This window comes from Bidens hawaiensis, unplaced genomic scaffold, assembly GCF_021521415.1.
Source record: "Bidens hawaiensis isolate Kalapana, Puna unplaced genomic scaffold, B.hawaiensis_p1.1 tig00001087_1, whole genome shotgun sequence".
NCBI classification, from domain to species: domain Eukaryota; kingdom Viridiplantae; phylum Streptophyta; class Magnoliopsida; order Asterales; family Asteraceae; genus Bidens; species Bidens hawaiensis.
The window spans coordinates 3,353,779-3,375,345 of record NW_027491062.1 but is presented as its reverse complement, the minus strand read 5'-3'; the positions used below and the strand labels follow the sequence as shown (position 1 = coordinate 3,375,345).

General features: G+C 33.6%; 1 protein-coding gene across 1 annotated transcript; it reads left to right on the top strand.

The window, feature by feature from the left end:
• Positions 1 to 16,356: 16,356 nt before the first annotated feature.
• Positions 16,357 to 18,199, top strand: LOC143557932 (protein FAR1-RELATED SEQUENCE 5-like). Its single transcript, XM_077046889.1, has 5 exons — positions 16,357 to 16,743; positions 16,845 to 17,008; positions 17,086 to 17,143; positions 17,440 to 17,597; positions 18,091 to 18,199. Exons 1-5 carry the CDS (start codon positions 16,357 to 16,359, stop codon positions 18,197 to 18,199), a joined length of 876 nt encoding a protein of 291 aa, XP_076903004.1.
• Positions 18,200 to 21,567: the final 3,368 nt, after the last annotated feature.

Sequence of the window (21,567 nt, the reverse complement as noted above, 5' to 3'; positions counted from 1 at the left end):
ATTGGGCAACAATTAATGTTTTTAGGTTTTGTATTGCTAAAGAAATACATTTTTTGTATTTCATAAAGTTATGCTTCACCACATATCACTGCAAATCAAAGGTTCTCCACTACATTGAATTTACTGTCAATGATCCCTTGGTGATGGTGTGTTACTAAGTTACCTGTTAAGATTCTTGAATGTAAAACTATCAATGGAAGTATCATGGATGGTTGATCACGGAGAATATGGTCAGATGGTTGTGGCAAATTGGCCGATGAATTAGTGGTGGCTATGCTCATTAGTGATATCCATTTTTTCTATTTTTTTTTTACCTTTGGCTGATATTTTACAAATGAATTTCTACACTCTAAGTACAAGTAAATGGTATAGAACAAAAAAAAAAGTCAACTATTATTCATTTAACCAAATGTTGTCATAATGATACACAAAATACATTTGATAAAAACAAAGCTATTTAGCCAAGTGTTCGAGCCGTAGCGTCTTCAAAAAGCCTAGTATGTTCATTCACATGGTCTTATAAATGCTGTGTCTTCTTCTAATCCCCTCTCCATTTGTTATTGTAAGGTGGTAATCTTTAAGCATCAAATATTGACTAAATTATCAGTAGGTTGTTAAGATAAATTAAAAATTATTTAGATTATTTATGATAATACATTAACAGAAGTACCAGGAGCATAAGATCCGCAATACCAAGAATGGCATGGTGGCTTAGTGGGGATTATTATAAGGCTTAATACCATATAAAACCACTATGCATTTATTAAAGTCATTAACTAGGTCTATAGGTCTTGTGTTGGATCTAACAACTCATAAATTTGGTGAACATAAATCACCAACACCAAATGAGAAAAAAGAAGAAATATAAGAAGAGAATAATTATTTCCAAGAGTGTTATTTATTTTATGGAGTATAACATGGTATTTATACCCCATACCTAGATTAATTACATTATGGGCCCAAATGGGCTTGCCCATTAGGCTTGTTACACCCAAAAGTGTCTTGTACCCTTACAATGATTAAACGAAAGCAAAATTAAATGACAAATAACATTTAAAAACTATTTAATATATATAAGCTTCGTATATGTAGACCATCCACAATGCTAGAGCCCTGGCTTTAAGCCATTCCCACATGCTTTATGACACCTTATCTCCCAAATACTTTTCCCATTTCTCTTGCAACAAGCATCTAGCATATGGGTCTCTCACATCTCCCATCACAAAACACCATTTTCTTATCCTTTTTTAAGCCCTTAGCTAAGGGCTTTTTCCACTCTATCTTAGCTCTCTCACATCCATGTCATAAGTCACATCATTAAGGGCAACTAAGGGCCTCTTTTTTCCCTTGCATTGGAGATGGTCTTAGCACTACAATCTCCTTCTAGGCTTTTGTATAAATAGGTTATTTCGTATCTAACCATGTTTGGTCTTTCATTCTTAACATTTGCCATCTCGAAATCTCAAAGTGTTTCATAGTTCAATGGATCCAAACTCTTATTGGACTCGGATGATTCTTTATTTCCATTCTTGGAGATTTGAGTCTCAATTTTTTCCTTTCTTATTTTCTGGGAATGATCGATAACAGTAGATTTAGGAACATCATATGCAGTAGGCTCGACATATAATTCCCTTCTTATGTTGACTTTCTTGAGCCAATTGGTCTCTTTCCTTTGCGTCTTTATGGATCTTCAAACACGATCAGATCATGTTCAAGTTCAACCACCAACTTCTCACGTTCTCATGTTTTTTTAAGCGCTTCACCAATTGCAACTTCAATCTCTTCAAACAGACGCTTGCTCTTGATTTGATTGTTTTACATCAATTGCATGTTGGTTGGTCAATTTGTATATAGTTAAAGTCGTTTATTTACTAGTCTTAACTGTTTATTATGGGAACTTAGATACTTCATACGTGTTTATTGAATTTCAGGTCGCAGACGTTAAAGCAGTTAATTTGGACATGTTGAGGCACGTGATGAAGACCCTGACATCCATCTCGTGAAACGTGGAAAGTAATATTTTATTTGCTGATGAGAAGACCCATCACATATCTTGATAGGATTAATTATTAATTTGTTGACCTTGATCCATAGCGATACGTGATGGACCCAGAAGACCCCATCGCGTATCGATATGGGTTACGAAGATGGGAAAGTTAGGGTTTTTATGTTTTGTATCTTATGACGACCACATCATTCAAACAACTACTTCCAAGCAGTTTCCAGAGCTAAGAGAGGATGATTCCATCATTCTGGGTCATACCGAGATCATATCTATGTTCATTATCATCATAATTTACTTCCAAGCAGTTTCCAGAGCTAAGAGTGGACGATTCCATCACTCCGGATCATACCGAGATCATATCTATGTTCATTATCATCATAACGGAAGGTTCCATGATGTCGATGCTCGGCTAAATCCTTTGAGTCATACCCCAGGATATGTAAAGTTTGTATCATTTTCAGTTTTCTCATGTATTAAGAACAAATGCTTAGTAATTATCATTTGCTTAATCTATGAGTATTGATGTTTAGTATTTTTGTTCATTTAATCGGTTTAAGTTTATGTTGATCAGAACAATTAGTTTGTCGGTTGCTATAATAACTGCTATAATAATTGCTCATATGACTGTTTTGACTAGTTGAATTCAATGAAGCATGCAATTGCCATAAGTTGAGTCACACTATAGAGATTGTTTGATAACCAGTGCCATGTGTTAGCGATTGTTGGTGCCTAAGATTTAGCTCGTTAGTCAGTCTGTGTTAATCTGTGATAGTTCATCTGTTAGGTTGCATGAGATTACTGTTTGTATGCATTCTTGAATCCCGGGTGTGATTTGTTTTTATAAATTGCTTGAATTTGTTAAATGGTTAATCAGTATTGAAGCTTATAGGTGGTATCAGGGCCACTCTTGTGCCGTTCGGGATGATGTGACACGCCTCATTGAGAACGATGAGTCTAAAGGGGGGTTGTTTGTAACACCCTTGGCAAACACAATATCGTCCCACTATTAGGCTATCCCACATCGGCCGTGGACAAGAGGGATCCTTGGTTCATAAGTAATGTCCCGCCTCTTAACATCACCAACTTGTTTTGGGCTTAGTTGGCTGTGGAGCACATGAAAACTCCAAGGTTAAGCGTGCTTAGGTGGAAGTAGTACTAGGATGGGTGACCACATAGGAAGTCTCTACCTGGGCAACCAAAAACAAAGCCGTGAGTTCCCAGATGGGCAACCCATCGGGGGCAAAGCGGACAATATTGGTGGCGCGAGAGGCCGGGGTGTTACATTATATTTTGTCTATTATCTGTTCATATTTATGTCTAGAAAGATAGTTTGAATTCATAAGTAAGAAGGTTTATACCATTTTATAATAATAAAATGACATTAATAGAAATTAAATTATTAAAATAACATTATTTCCTTATTTTGCCCCACAACATCTTTAACAAAATGACATTTGCAGAAATTAAAACAACATTGTGGCATTTGCATGAATATTTTGCATTATTCGTGTGGATTATGTAAGTGATTATAACTTATATGTCATTATTTTGATTATTTATGTTATCATCTATTTATTTTGTTGAATCGGCGGCGGTGAAACTGAATGGTTTATCCGAGTCACCTTATGATGCTCCTCTCCCCTTAATGACTAGCATCTAACTTGTTTGGTTTTGGTTTGTCCTAGATATTTTGTGATGGTTGTAATAGTTGTGTACACACACAATGCGACAAAGTATCCACCAAGGTCTTGAAGGTACTTATATTTTTATGTTTTTAATGGTTTAATTTCTTTTGTATATATATCTTAAAAGATTGTATATTTATATCACATGAAGGGTATGAAGAGGATTCAATATCACTGCCCAGCTTGCAATGGTAAATCTTCAGCTGACCAAAACATAGGTATCACTCTTCTTTCTAAAGATACGGTGTTATATAGAGCACAAGAAAGATACGGTGTTATATATGAAATCCATTCTTATAATTATTTTCTGAAGGCTGTCTTTGGTTCATCAATGGAAGAAAATCAGTCAGAACCATAATCTGCTGCAAGGTGTCACGTTTATAGTAGACCTCCTACCAAGGTAGATCACACTAAAGATGCTATTTTACTACATTATTATTTTTGAATTTATGTAATAAGTGTTTTACTAACTTCATTTCATAAGGACTTGAGTGTTACTATATATGTAACTTCAGGGGCCATTAATTGTTTCTGTTTTGGTTCTGGCATATAGTCCTATTGTTGTCATTTCATGTTCTTAGCATGAAGGACCTATGGCTCAAGAATCTTTACCTTGTGATGTGATGTGATGTGATGTATAATTTAGTTCCACATTAGCAATTTATCATTAAATGTGGTTATTTTGCTAAATTTAGTAATAACACTATAATTTGTTTTCTATATTTGCTCTTAAGTTACCTTTGGTTTCCCTCAACAAACATAAAAACAAACACGCAATGTGGGGAAGCAAATGGCAATAAAGTTTGAGGTTACATGAGGAATCAATGATGGTGCCAATGTTTTACATAGTAACATAACACTCCAAAATTCAAACCAGACTTTATGGAACTACATACAATTAAAATCGATCAATAAGACAATTATTTTCAATGTCAAACTGGACTACTAACAATATTAATCATAACAATTGATAGCACGGTTGCATGTAACGCTGATGGAAGTTTTTATGCACTAGCTTCAGCTCTTATGATAAAGCAAAGACGGACCATGTTGACTTCGTCATCATATCCTTATTCTCGGTCCATAGACATAAGAGAAAGACTAGTATTGTTGAAGAAATTTTCAAAATTAAAAAGAAAAACTCTGTAATTTCATATGAATTTATAAAACTTTTGAACGTTGATTGATGAATAGTATCAAATAGTAAAAACATGTTACATAAATCACACGTAGGTTCATGGAAGTAACGCCGAAGTATGCTCATTCACTTGGGCTTTGAAATGCTTGCTTTCTCCATACCCGTCTACATCTCTCTGTTTGTTTTTGTAACATGGTAATCACAAACGTACATTCACAGAAGCAGTGGCGGAACTTGAATGTTTAAACTTGGGGGTGGGGGACGAAATATATTTCAATAAATCCAAAAAATTAATATACGTACTTCAGTAGTAAAAGACATGTGGCGGTGTTTGAAGAACATGAGATGACATACTTGGGTGTGACCGTGTGAGTAAAAGAGTATCTACAAATAAGGTAAACGAATAAAGAAAACTAAGCGTCTACAAATTTTTAAACTAATTTAAATAAACTAGTAAAATATATAGTATAATAACAAATTTTATCTCATTTATTAATATTTAGTTGACAAGCAATCTGACAACATTGACTTTAATTAGCTTCATGGAAGACTATATTACAAAAATGCCCCGATTTTCCTGTCATCATCTTCACATAATTCCATTTCTACTCCATAAGTTTCATGCACATATCTAAAAACTCCGGTGAACCATCTAATATTACGCATCAATCTCTTACCTAATGTATACTTTTGAGCCGAATAACAAGGAGGGGGGGCACAACCCCGCCCTTGCACATAAGAGTAGCGTATCAGAGATCATTATAAGGTCCAATACCCTAAAAAACCACTATATTAGTAAACTAATTAATCTTTGTTTATTAAAGTCATTAACCACTTCTATGATCAACATACTTGTGAATTTTTTAAATAATGAATTGTCACCTTTTGAATTGGCTAAAGTGTGGTAAAGGGAAATTCAATGTAATGAAAGAAACAAAACCATCTTATTTTTGTTTTTACAATTTAATATTTATTTTGAAAACCATTAATCAAGTTTAAAGACGCACAATAAAAAAATGCTACTTTTTGACGTATTAACTCTTATTATAATAATTAAAATTCTCTTATCATATACTACATCATATCACATTACATCGTTATATATCACACCATTACAATTTATCATGTTTAAAAGTATTAAATTATATTGTATCGTATCATCTATATAATATTATAAGTATATATATATATCTTATATATATATATATATATATATAAACGAAGACATAAAAATCCTACGTGTCGCGATGTGGTCGCTCCTCTTTTTTTTGGGGTCACTAGATTTGCTTAATTTTTAAATGGAGACTTCTCATGTATTTGACCCGAATTCATGGGTATGGGTCTTACCAAACCCAGATATTCCTTAAATGGGTTATAACATCTCATTAAATTAAAAATTATTCTTACCAAATTATTGATGTAAAAATCCTATAAAATAGGATATAATAAAAATTAATATCTTATTTATTTTAAAAAAAATATATATTATTTAAATTAAAAAACCAATTTGATAGTAAAAAAATGGGTCTTGGGTCACATTAAACCATAATTATATTATTAACTTTCATAAATATTATTTATAATTAAAAAACCAATTTTATAGTAAAAAAATAAACGGGTCTTGGGTCTCATCAAAACCATATAGCTTTTAAACCGGGTTGTAACATCTCATTTATTTGTGAAACAATTTATCATCAAACCATAAGTATATTATTAACTTTCATACAATAAAAAAAATATAAATTCAAAAAATAAATAAATATTAGAACAAACAATATAAAACAACCCACGTAATACGGGGGATAAAAACTAGTATATATATATATATAAATAAAATAAGCATCCCTAAATTCTCTTAAGCCTCTAATAATTCTTTTAAGCAATCAGATTGTTTTATTTGTAGATAAAGCTTCTCATGCATTTAACTGAATTCATGGATATGGATCTCATCAAACCCAGATAACCCATAAACGGGTTATAACATCTCATTATATTAAAACTAATCTCATCAAATATTTGACATGAAAATTCTATAAAATAGGTATATACTAAAAATTAATATCCGTTTTTTTAAAAGATATTATTTGTAATTAAGAAACAATTTTATAGTCTAAAAAGGAATGTACATAGAGTCACGCGATACGTGACTTCTATTCTGTGTTTTATAAAAATATAATTTTAGAATCAATTCGTTTGCGTTTATCAAAAATTGCAGTTTTCATTCTTTATGTTCAAAAAACACCAAGTCTCTAATCAATCTTTATGTAACAAATTTGTGTAAAATATCTTAGGGTTTACTGAAACAAACCAAAAACAGGTTTCCATATAGACTTGATCAAACAAACATATGCTATGATGATTACTTTTCTGAAATTTGGAGCCAGATCGAGTTTGTTATTACTATAATCTTGACATCATATACTTGTTTATTTTACCTATACTGCATGCATGTATAAGTTGTTTAATGATTATATATTGCTTCCACCTTGGTAGTAAATCAAACTGTGAAAATGGTATGAGTCAAGCCTATGAGCATGTAGCGTATTAACTAACCAATCATGCTTTCTTTAGTATTCAATACATTTTATCCGTAAAAAACTGTTATTGCGAACTTATTTACCAGCCATCCATGCTTCTGTTTTTGATTGAAAAACAATGGAGTCACTTGGACTTGTTCCTATACATAGGTCGGCCGTCTCCTATAAATGCCTGAAATTTGGGCGTTGAATCGATCTGCTTAAGGTAAAACAGTCTTCGTATCATCTAGCTGAAGTTCATCCGTTGTTACAATCATATTTCATTTTACAAATTGAAGTTGATGTATGGGCTATATATGCTGGAATTTGCTTTTATATATATTTTTTTAATAAATTGTTTGAGTTGCTGATACGATCCATCCTCCATGACTCATCCATAACCAACCCATAGCCTAGTGCACCCACGTTTATCTTATCCATGTTTCCATGTTTCCCATTTCCTTGCATGCATGTTTGTTATTTTGTTCTTTTCCTAAATGCACGTTTACTTTATTTTAGGTAGAGTAGTGGAGTAGTGGGTGTAGTTTATTTCATTTGTATTGTAGCCTATAAAAAGGCATTTCAATTTAGTAATGAGAAAGAAGAGAAAATTGCAACAAGTATCTTTATAATTTTAATTAGTTTCTTAGTTTCAATCGGAGATCGCCAATCTTGAATTTGGCTACTATCAATTGGTGCTTTCATTCTCGACCTCTTCCTCCAATCATGCCTCCTCGCCGTGAACCACCTACCACCTTGCCGTCTTATCCGAAAACATGAAGCAACTTACTGTTGCGTCTACCACCAATACCGACCGCATCGTTTCTAGCCAACAACAACTTGCTATTGATCACAAATCCCACCTGGATGTGATCGTGAAACAACTCACTGCTCAATATGAGCAAACCAATCTCCTCATAGCCACCCTCCAACAAACCAATCCCAAATTACCCGACCCTAGCAGTTCAACACCGCAACCTCCACCGCCGTCGCCGCCTCCACCACCTGGTCACCAGCTGCCGCCGCCGCCTCCTCCACCACCTGGCCACCGGCCGCCACTGCCACCACCACCACCCGGTAACAATCAGCCGCCACCACCCGGTAACAACCAGCCCCGTCCTCCAAAAATTATGTTAGCTACCTTTGATGGGTCTAACCCATTAGAGTGGCTCTTTCAAGCAGACAACTACTTCACTTACTACAACATCCCAATGAACCACAGACTATCCCTTGCCGTCTTCTACTTCGTCGGTGAGGCGCTTAGTTGGTACAAGCACTTGTCGGCCAACCGACTTTTGGGAACGTGGCCAGAATTTTCCCGTGCATTGGAACTCCGATTCGGCCCGTCAACATACGATAACCATGAAGCCACTCTTTTTAAGCTCGTTCAAACGTCCACTGTGAAGGCATACAAAACCGAGTTTGAGAGGATTAGCAATCGTGTTAACGGGTTGTCTCCACAGGCCTTAAAAAATTGCTTCGTTTCTGGCCTTAAACATGACATTCAAACCGAAATGGCCATCCTTAAGCCTACCACCCTTCCACAAGCATATGGGCTCGCTTCTTTGCTTGAAGACAAACTTAATGTTGGGAACATTGCTCCAACAGTGGTACCAAGTTCCACTGAAAACCTTGTGCAACCAGCATCTCCTGCCCTAAAGCGCCTAACGCAAGCCGAAATGCAAGCCAAGAAAGCCGCGGGCATTTGTTTTCATTGTGATGAAAATTTCCACCCGGGTCATCGTTGCAAAACCCCGCAGTTTCTGTTGTTTGAACCGCCTTGGCCCGATATAATTTCAGCAGAAGTGGGTCGTGAGGACACGACCCGTTTTAATGGGGTGGGAATTGATACGATCCATCCTCCATGACTCATCCATAACCAACCCATAGCCTAGTGCACCCACGTTTATCTTATCCATGTTTCCATGTTTCCCATTTCCTTGCATGCATGTTTGTTATTTTGTTATTTTCCTAAATGCATGTTTACTTTTTTTTAGGTAGAGTAGTGGAGTAGTGGGTTTAGTTTATTTCATTTGCATTGTAGCCTATAAAAAGGCATTTCAATTTAGTAATGAGAAGAAGAGAAAATTGCAACAAGTATCTTTATAATTTTAATTAGTTTCTTAGTTTCAATCGGAGATCGCCAATCTCGAATTTGGCTACTATCAATTGCTATATATATATATGCTATAAATCTGTTGGTGTTTCTATTATTGCTCTGACTTTGAATATGATCGATTAGATCTACATGTTACTTCTTTTTTTGAAAGGCAGATCTACATGTTACTAATGGTTGCGATATTGGCGCCGGCTTTTAAATGCTTGCAGAATTTGATGCAAGGGAAAACCAAACTTGCCATTACATGAAATCGGGCATGTAAATCGATTTGTTTATCTAAAACATAACACACCAAACTCAATCCTTTCATTATTCATATGTATCTCATCAGATGGATTTCCATCAACCACATAAGTTTGGAGTTATGTTTCGCGGGCAGTTAATACGGAGATTGCACTGATCTCTGTGTATATGCACCTAATTAACTTGGCATCGATCTCTTGCTGGTCCTAGGTGCATCTTTTCAATCATTTTCAATAAACAATTCAGTGTTTTTAATTGAATTCTAATGCCACAATAAAAAGAACTGCAATGATTACAAGTATGCGGGTGTTTTTAATGCGAAAAGTGCAGACTTGAGGACTGTCAAGGCAGAGGGTGAACTGATTTGTATGCAGATGCACCTAATTAACTTGGCATCTATCACTTCCTTGTTCTGGGTTTATCTTTATAATCATATTCAATAACAATTTCTAGTTTGATTAATCTAATAAATAAGTATTGTTGTTTGTACGTTTATGAACATTGATTCATATATAATATAAAATTCCAAGAAGGCAAGAAAATGATGAAGATTAAGATAAGTTGAAGACGAATATTTGTATGTTTACTTTTGTTCTTAGGGAAAAGTTAGATACGAATTTGGATACAAATTTTGACATGTTCAACTTTCATTGAAGATCAACAAATTTTGATCTATTCACACCTAGATAAATTAAATCTTTACATGCTACTTGAATCACAAGTGTAATTATATTACCTAGTCTGGAAAAGTTGCCAATCATAAGAGAGCATGTGTTGATAATCAACACGCTTTCGTTCCACTTGCATTTGCTTTTGATACATTTGGTATGAAGTTGTTGTGTTCCTAAAAAGAATTCAACGGAATTGACAGCTAAGAAACATAGTTTTGTTTTCGGTAAGAACGGTTGTGTCATTCAAAATGGGGTTGCGACGCAGCTTGTTACCCGTTTAGCTGTCTCTTTAATGTAAGTGGATGATGTTATTGAGAATATTAAATATTGTAAAACGTTAAAAGTAAAACAAAAAAAAAATCTTTACATACTCTGGGAAAGTAAAAATGAAAAGTATGAGGAAAATAAAAAAGAAAAATTAAAAGAACAAAAAACTAGCTATATATATTATTATACCCTAACCCGTCACACCTTCATCTCCTCACCACCGCCGTCGGCATTTTCTTCACCGCCAAGAGCCGTCACCATAGTGTCCTTTTTCCGATCATCTTAACCATTCTGTTTTTAGTATTTGGATTGGTCTCACAACCTAAGGATTATTCATAACAATTGTTAGAATAGTAAGGATTTTTGTATTCTGATATATGCAATGAAAGTGGGCTCAAGATCCATCCCTTTCAAGATAGCATGGTGATTATCTTTCTCTCATTTTGTTGGAATCGGTGGTCTCGGAATTTTTATACGCAAGGTAAAATGTCAATCCCCCCCCCTTTTGGCATAATTACATTTCTAGGGTTCATATCATTGGGCATAACACTCACATGAATAAGAAATATACGAAACAATATCATTCAGCGTTTCTTGAGCTGATTTGGCAAAAAAGAATTACACTTGCCGGCATTATAACGGAAATCTAATCTAGTCGATGATAAATATAGCCATATATATTCCCGCAAATTCCAAAGGGTGAGATTTGGACGTTCAATAAGAAGCCAAAGCTTTTCGAACACAATTTAAGATACATATGGCGCAGGTTATCTAACCACCACCATATTCCTCGTCACCGTCGTCCACCTTAATTCGCCTCTCCCTTTCACCCTTTCAAGCGCCATCTGGGTGGCGCCTTTGCACTTCGCACCACCTTTCACACAGTCGACGCTGTGGATGGTGCCCCTCCACATGCAAAAGTGCTGCTTAGTAGGATGGTACTGGCACCCAGGCGCTACGCACGGCCTAACACTTTCAGTTATTTGTTAAGTTTTAAAATAATCCAAGCCATATTATCGCTTTTTGTGTGTTATATTTTGTCTGTTATCTGTTCTTTATTTATGTCTAGGAAGATAGTTTGAATTCATAAGTAAGAAGGTTTATACCATTTTATTATAATAAAATGACATTTGCAGAAATTAAATTATTAAAATGACATTAATTTCTTATTTTGCCCACACAACATCTTTAACAAAATGACATTTGCAGAAATTAAAACATTTGCAAGAAGATTTTGCATTACTCTGATGGTGTGGATTATGTAAGTGATTATAACTTATATGTCATTATTTTGATTATTTATGTTATCATCTATATATTTTGTTGATCCGCGGCGGTGATACTGAATCGGGTTATGGTGCTCCTCTCCCCTTAATGACTACTAACTTGTTTGGTTTTGGTTTATCCTAGATATTTTGTGATGGCTGTAATAGTTGTGTATACACACAGTGCGCCAAAGTATCCACCAAGGTCTTGAAGGTACTTATATTTTATGTTTTTAATGGTTTTTTCTTTTGTATATATATCTTAAAAGATTGTATATTTATATCACATGAAGGGTATGAAGAGGATTCAATATTACTGCCCAGCTTGCAAAGGTAAATCATCAGCTGACCAACCGACTGTAAAGAAACACAAATCAAAACACATGTATCACTTTTCTTTCTAAAGATACGGTTTTATATAGAGCACAAGAAAGATACGGTGTTATATATGAAATTCATTTCTTTTAATTATTTTCTAAAGGCTGTCTTTGGTTCATCAATGGAAGAAAATCAGTCTGAACCATAATCTGCTGCAGGGTGTCACGCTTATAGTAGACCTCCTACCAAGGTAGATCACACTAAAGATGCTGTTTTACTACATTATTATTTTTGAATTTATTTGGTACTCATTTAGCAAATATTCTTTGTTTTTTAACCAGTGTAAAGGAAGTGTAAAGGAGGCGATATTTCATCGGCTAATGGGCCCAATTGAACATAAAGAGTAAAGGTTATTTATTTTTAAATTGATTTATTCCCAGGATGAAGTATATATTAATGTTTTTTATTATATGTATAATAGAACAGAAGAATATGGTCGACCACGCAACCAAGTTTCCCACCGAGACGAGTTCTTGAGTTGTTCCACGTGCAGCAAGGTGCGTCACTTTGAACTTAAGACAAGAAACGAGTGCAGATCTTATTAATTTGCAGCTGCAAGGGAAAACTGAACTTGTAGTGACATGATTTTGTGGCAGGTACCTTGATCTACCTCTCTAAAAGTTCATTTTAATCACTTGATTTGTTGTTATTCTTAAAATCTTTTTGATGAAGGCGGACATGCGAAGACCTCGAGGACTAAGAGAGGAGTTCAACACCACATAGCGGATGCCGATAGAATAGCAAGTGCAAAGGTTCCAAGTACTGTGTGTGATTTTGATGCGAAATGTGCAGAGTGTGCTGATTAACCAGCCGTCTATCATTTTCTTGGACGGCTTTATTATATAATAATTGTTTTAGTAATTTCATTTCGTAAGGACTTGAGTGTTACTATATATGTAACTTCAGGGGCCATTAATTGTTTCTGTTTTGGTTCTGGCGTACCAGTCCTATTGCTGTCATTTCAGTCGTTAGCATGAAGGACCTATGGCTCAAGAATCTTTACCATGTGACGTGATATATAATTTAGTTCCACATTAGCAATTTTATCATTAAAATGCGGTTATTTGCTAAATTTAGTAATAAACTGTAATTTGTTTTCTATATTTGCTCTTAAGTTACCTTTGGTTTCCCTCAACAAACATAAAAAGAAACAAGTGATGTGGGGAAGCAAATGGCAATAAAGTTTGAGGTTACATGAGGAATCAATGATTTGATAGCACGGTTGCATGTGACACCGATGGAAGTTTTTATGCACTAGCTTCAGCTCTTATGACAAAGCAAAAACGGACCATGTTGACTTTGTCATCATATCCTTATTCTCAGTCCATATACATAAGAGAAAGACTGGTATAGTTGAAGATTTTCAAAATAAAAAAGAAAAACTTTGTAATTTCATATGAATTTATAAAACTTTTGAATGTTGATCGATGAATATTATCAAATACTAAAAACATGTTACATAAATCGTCTTAGTAGCCAAAGCCCAATTCGCTATGCTATCGTCAAACGACACCAATTATTTGCTTAATATTTAATTGTTGGTACTCATGATATTGATTTGCATAATTATATATATATATATATATATATATATATATATATATATATATATTATCACATCAAAATCCGGTGATTACTTACTCAACATATGTTGTTGACAAACCTATTTTTACGCATATTGCAGTATTTTTATTTTGGATGTTTGTAATTATTGAAGAACTTAATTTATTTGGATTTTAGGTTATTAATAAAAATACAAGATGTTACTATTATATTTGTTTTGTCTTTATTTGTAATATCTTTTTAATAATGTGTACTTAATTTGAATTTAATAACATAATTAAATATTGTCACTAATGTTGTATGTTAGTGTCTTATGAGATGTGAACCAATAGTTCGTGCACTGGCGTTTCTATCGTAGGTTAGGGTGTGACAGTTGGCATTAGAGCCGAAGACTATAAGATAAGGGCATTAGAACTTGCCTAGAAATTTTCAAAATTAAAAAGAAAAACTTTGTAATTTCATATGAATTTATAAAATTTTTGAACGTTGATTGATGAATGTTATCAAATAGTAAAAACATGTTACATAAATCACACGTAGATTCATAGAAGTAACGCCTAAGTATGCTCATTCACCTGGTCTTTGAAATGCTTGCTTTCTCCAAACTCATCTACATCTCTCTGTTTGTTTTTGTAACATGGTAATCGCAAACGTACATTCACAGAAGCAGTGGCGGAACTTGAATGTTTAAACTTGGGGGTGGGGGACGAAATATATTTCAATAAATCCAAAAAATTAATATACGTTCTTCAGTAGTAAAAGACATGTATGAGATGACATACTTGGGTGTGACCGTGCGAGTAAAAGAGTATTTACAAATAAGGTAAACGAATAAAGAAAACTAAGCATCTACAAATTTTTAAACTAATTTAAATAAACTAGTAAAACATATAGTAAAATAACAAATTTTATCTAATTTATTAATATTTAGTTGACAAGCAATCTGACAACATTGACTTTAATAAGTTTTATGGTAGACTATATTACAAAAATGCCCCTATTTTCCTATCATCATCCTCACATAATTCCATTTCTACTCCATAAATTTCATGCACATATCTAAAAACCCCGGTGAACCATCTAATATTACGCATCAATCTCTTACTTAATGTATACTTTTGAGCCGAATAACAAGGAGGGGGGATGGAGGCACAACCCCGCCCGGCGTCCCCACTATACCTCACCCTTGCACATAAGAGTAGCGCAGAGAGATCATTATCAGGTCCAATAACTTAAAAAAACCACTATATTAGTAAACTAATTAATCTTTGTTTATTAAAGTCATTAACCACTTCTATGATCAATATACTTGTGAATTTTTTAAATAATGACTTGACACCTTTTGAATTGGTTAAAGTGTGGTAAAGGAAAATTCCATGTAATGAAAGAAACAAAACCATCTTATTTTTGTTTTTACAATTTAATATTTATTTTGAAAACCATTAATCAAGTTTAAAGACATAAAATAAAAAAAGGCTACTTTTTGACGTATTAACTCTTATTATAATAATTAAAATTCTCTTATCATATACTACATCATATCACATTACATCGTTATATATCATACCATTACCATTGATCATGTTTAAAAGTATTAAATTATATTGTATCGTATCATCTATATAGTATTATAAGTATATATATATAGAGAGAGAGAAAAGATGGAATACGCTAATCACTATCGTACAAAATCATACGCGACAACAGGAAGCGTCGATCTACACTTACCATTCAGTTGAAAGCGGTTGAGGAGATCCGGTGTTTTTAAGCGAGAAGGGTATGATTGTCTTTTTGATTCGTCATTTAAATTTGGTAATTTGCTTATAAACGGTTACGATCTTGATATTTAACTTAATCAAAATCAATTTCTTATTTTACGAATCAATTTTTGTACCTAAAACTATCAATTGTGCTCTATTAAATACATGAATTAGTGTTTCAAGTGATTTTTGTGATTTTAGGGTTTTTAAATGGAAGACGATCGCGAATATAAGTTTTTGCTGTGTTTGAAATAATCAACTGTAGATGTATTCGTTTATAATTTGTATGTTAGTTCTCATGAGAATCACATGATAATTGAATTAGTTGTATAATATGAGCATTTATGAGCGTGTTAATATGTCTGATTATAAGCTGATTATAATGTTGTATAATATGAGCGTTTATGAGCGTGTTATTATTATGTTTGTTAAAATGGTGTTGATTATAATTTTTGAGGGTGTTATAGCGTGTTTGGATTATAATTTTTAATATTGATGTTTTTGTGTAGATGATTCAAGTGTTTTGGTTGAAGGTCAAGGGGTTGATATCATTCCTTAAGTTGCTTCTTCATACAAACATGTTAAAGGAATGATGCTTTCGTCAATTGATCAAGCGTTTGATTTTTATTGTGAATATGCTAAAAAAAGCTGGATTTGGGGCTCGTAAAGGTGGATCTTACACGCATCGTGGTGTATTAAAAATTAAGTACTTTACATGTTGTAAAGAAGGTCACAAGCCAGCTAAAATGTATGATTCAAAAGGTGATTGTAATGAATCAAGCAAGCCATATTACAAAAGGAGGAAGAGGCCGACAATTAGATGTGGTTGTAGAGCACATATACAGTTGAAATCTGTTGACGGTGAATTTTTTCAAGTAGATGATTTTGTTGAAGGCCATAATCATAAAATGGTTGCAGATTCTGATATGCAGTTTGTTCGTTCTGCTAGGAAGTTAACACATGTCCAAGAGGAAGCTATTTATGAGTTGTCTAATATGAACTTGGGACCTGTTAAAGCGTTTAACCTTATGAGAACACAGTACTGTGGGTTTGAAAAGGTAGGAGCAACTAAAGATGATTGTAAGAATTTCAAACAAGGTTTGAATTGTTATATTGGAGAGTATGATGCTACGGTGGGGTTGAAAAGGTAGGAGCAACTAAAGATGATTGTAAGAATTTCAAACAAGCTTTGAATTGTTATATTGGAGAGTATGATGCTAATATGATTGTTCAGAGATTGTGTGCAAAGAAAACATTTTCATCAGATTATTCTTTTGAATATGATGTCAATGATGATCTAGAGTTAATTCGTATGTTTTGGGCTGATGAGACTTCAAAGAGTAATTATATTGCATTTGGGGATATTATATCTTTTTATGCTACATTTAAGACTAACAAGTAAGTTTGTGTGTATGTATAGGATTGTTTGTATGTATATGTTTTTGTGTCTATTTTATATGATTTTATATGTGCAGGTACAAGATGGTTTTTGTCCCGTTCACGGCAATTGATAACCATTGTCATAGTGTTACTGTCGGTGCTTGATTACTAGCTTCTGAAACTATTGAATCATACACATGGTTATTGCAAATGTTTCTTAAGTTATTTGGTTATGCACCAAAGGTTGTTGTTACTGATCAAGACCCTGCTATGAAGCAAGCTATTGCAGTTGTGTTTCGAAATACAAGGCATAGGTTATGCATGTGGCATATTTATGAAGAAAGTTGCTGACAGAGTAACTTTTCTTAATTGTGTTTTAAGCAGTTTAGAATAATGAGTGTTTTACAAGTGTTTACACAAGTGTTTTAACATGTTTTTTGTGTTATCAGGTGGGGGTGGGGGCTGATTTATGTAACAACGAAGATTTTAAGAGTAGGCTTTGTAACATTGTGTGGACCGATTCAATTAGTCCTTTAGAATTTGAGGAAAAATGGCAAACTATAATGGTAGATTTTGAGATTGACAAGAATAAATGGCCTACTGATATGTATGAAATCAGATTTGATTGGATACTTGCGTTTTATAGAGATGAACTTTTATATGGATTGATGCGTACAACATCAAGATCAAAGAGTGAAAACCATTTTTTTTTGGAAAAGCTACAAATTCTCAATTAACATTAGTTGAGTTTTTCAACCATTTTGATTTTTGTATGGAGATTCAAAGATACAATGGCAGACGGTGTGATCATGATAGAGGTACACGTATCCGCAGTTAGAAACCCGAAGTTATCTTGAAAGGGAAGCAGTTAGGATATATACAAGAGCTATATTTAATGATCTTCAAGATGAAATGAATGAAATTGTTGGTGGTATTTCACAATTCAGTTATTGTGAAGAAGGAGGGTTTTTGAGGTGTAAAATAATGGATTTTAATGCGTATGTTTCAGGTTTTTTTGAGGTAATTTACGAGCATTTATTAAGTGTTTTAGTTAAAATTGTTTAATTTTAATTAATTAACAAGCGTTAACATTTTTTTAGGTTGTTTTTAAGAAGGATGGTGAGTTTGGTGAAGAGTCTATTGCAACATGCTTCTGCAAAAGATTCGAACAATATGGTTTCTTGTGTCGGCATATTTTCTACGTCATGAATATGTATCAAGTCAAGAAATTCCCTAAAACATATATAAATGATTGATGGAGGAAAGAGACTGCGGTATATATCAGATCAGTTCCAATGTCAGAGTTTGGTAATGATCAGAACATGAAGATAAAAGAAATTTCAAGAGAAATAAAGTATGCCGGTGAATACCTTATCAATAGTTATGTTGCAGATATTGATGAATTAATTAAAGTTAGAGATGAGATGAATTTGATGATTGAAAAAGCAGATTTAACCCGGTATGAAAGGGTACGTCCATCAAAAAGGGATAGATTTGCTGCTGTTTTAGGTTTTGAACAGCCATCAGAAGTTACGGTTCATGTACCTACTGGAATAAGAAACAAGGGTCGTGGCTCGCACAAAAGAATTAAATCAAGGAAAGAGATAGCCATTAGTCGCTCTGGGAGGGGTTATAGGGAATGTCAAATTTGTCACGTAAGTGGGCACAACATCAGAACTTGTAAAGCATTGCAGCAGCAACCGCAACAATGAATTCGTAGTTGGTTGGTTTTTTTTTCCGGTTGTGTGTTACGTAGTTAAATTCTTTTATACAAGCATTTCACAAACGTATAACAGGCGTATGATGAGCGTATGACAATCAAACATATAACAAAAGAAGGCAACATCATAACAAAAGATAAAAATATTTTATTTATTTATTTTTTTCATTACATGGGGTTATACTTCATCAGACCCCATCATCATAGACCCATCATCAGACCCCGTCAGCCCCCATCAACCCAAACCCCATCAACCCCCACCGCTCCCTGCTTCTTGATCTTCTCACGCCCATCTTCCTTGAAATCCATGTTGGCTGAAAATTTTGAAACCGTGTCACCAATGTACCATAGATGGAGTCGTAGCATGCAGTCTGCTGTTTGAGGAACTCAGCAGTCTGTGCCTTGAACTCACTGTCAGGTAGCTCCAGGAGTTCATTGTATGCATCAAGAGTTTTTGATTTCTCTTGAAACACGTATGTCTGTGAGTGTTGAAGGGCGTTGAGAAACTTCTCGTCTTTTTCTTTCTCAAGATCAAGCTTGGCTTTGACCATGCTTTTTACTGCTTTATCTGATGAAAACATTTTGTGTGTTTGTTTTTTTTTTTTTTGAGTTTTTTGTGTGATATAATTTACAACAATGGAGGTGAAATATATAGACATAATTTGGATGTCTATTAATTGTGGGTAGTTGAGATAGAGTTTATTCAATGTCATTTAATTTGATGTAGGTTATGATCATCACACAACAAACTGTATTTTTAATCTTTGTTTTGTTGTTGACATAGTGTAACTTAATTTTAAGTGACTTGATGTAGGTGATTTGATGTAGGCTATGATTACAAAAATCTTTTTTTATTTGGACTTCAATTTGGGCAGATGAGTTGCTATAAATGTAATTTTAAGTTTTGGACAAAACTAGATTAGAAAGTAGTTTCTTTTTAATGAGTTTCGATGGCTAGCGTGTAAAAGCGTACAAGAGCGTATAAGTACTAAAATCTTTTTTTCTTTTTGGCAAATGAGTTATTTTTTGGCAGATGAGTTGATAAAAGCGTGACGTATATATTTTTTTAATCTTTGTTTTGGTTATTGACATTGTGTAAATTTCATTTAAGTGATTTGATGTAGGCTATGATTACAAAAATCTTTTTTTATTTGAACTTCAATTTGGGCAGATGAGTTTTTATAAATGTAATTTTAAGTTTTGGACAAAACTATATTAGAAAGTAGTTTCTCTTTAACGAGTTTCGATGGCTAGCGTGTAAAAGCGTACAAGAGCGTATAAGTACTAAAATCTTTTTTTCTTTTTGGCAAATGAGTTATTTTTTGGCAGATGAGTTGATAAAAGCGTGACGTATATATTTTTTTAATCTTTGTTTTGGTTATTGACATTGTGTAAATTTCATTTAAGTGATTTGATGTAGGCTATGATTACAAAAATCTTTTTTTATTTGAACTTCAATTTGGGCAGATGAGTTTTTATAAATGTAATTTTAAGTTTTGGACAAAACTATATTAGAAAGTAGTTTCTCTTTAACGAGTTTCGATGGCTAGCGTGTAAAAGCGTACAAGAGCGTATAAGTACTAAAATCTTTTTTTCTTTTTGGCAAATGAGTTATTTTTTGGCAGATGAGTTGTAATAAATGTAATTTTAAATTTTTATTTAGCTTGATAAAAGCGTTACATATATATTTTTTAATCTTTGTTTTGGTTGTTGACATAGTGTAAATTTCATTTAAGTGATTTGATGTAGGATATGATTACAAAAAACTTTTTTTTTTGAACTTCAATTTTGGCAGATGAGTTGTTATAAATGTAATTTTAAGTTTTTGATAAAACTATATTAGAAATTAGTTTCTTTTTTAACGAGATTCGATGGCTAGCGTGTAAAAGCGTACAAGAGCGTTCGGTATTATGATTTTTTACACTATTTTGGTCCGTGAATCTGCAGTTGTGTTTTTGTCTTTTTTGTACTATTTGGTCCGTAATATTTTTCTATATATATGCTATATTTTGTCACAGTCATATCCACCCATCTCAAAATCATTTATAATGAATGCCTCATCATCATCATCATCATCATCATCATCATCTTTCAAGGAAGCGTTGAAGATGAAAATTGTTGAGCAGATAGCCGCCGACAAAGCTTGCCGTGACAAGCTAACACATGAATTTGTGATGCTTAATAATAACATGGATAACAGGGGTGTTATTACGAATATTCTTGTCAAAATGCCTGCTAGTGCTATACGAGATCTTGTTGTTTTGTTTATGGTTGACATAGGGAAGAATAGTTAGAAGAGTTCAAAGAATTATCAAAGGCAATTCTTGAGCTAAACTGTTCAATGAAATTGAAGTTGGATTTTCTCAAGTCAATATTAGAGTAGGAGGCAAGTGGGTGATGTTTGAGAGTTTGATTAGCGTTTTGTAAGGTTTTTGTTAATCATGTACTCCGTGGTATTTTGTGTGGTAATAATAATATTCCAATGTTTTTTGTTAGTTGATTTTTCCAAACATAAGTACATTGACTAAAATAGACAACAAAGTCAAATTAGTTGTTGCCTTATTTTGAGTTCTTAAACAATTTGCTCCCCCGGACATTTTGGTGTCGTTATTTTCGCTAAATTGTTGCGCCTTCTCGATTAGAGTATCTCTTTTTTTGTTTATATCTAACAGAAGGATTTTGGCCAAATAATTTGTCCTCAACTTTTTTAGCTGATTCTGTTGTTTAGGACATTCTTTGTAAAATCCACATGTCCACGGTGTCTTCCCGTCATACATCTCCATGTGTCTCATTGTAAAAATCCCACAATCTACCCCGTTTTCGGTCGTTCTCCATGACATCCTTAATCTTGTCATTG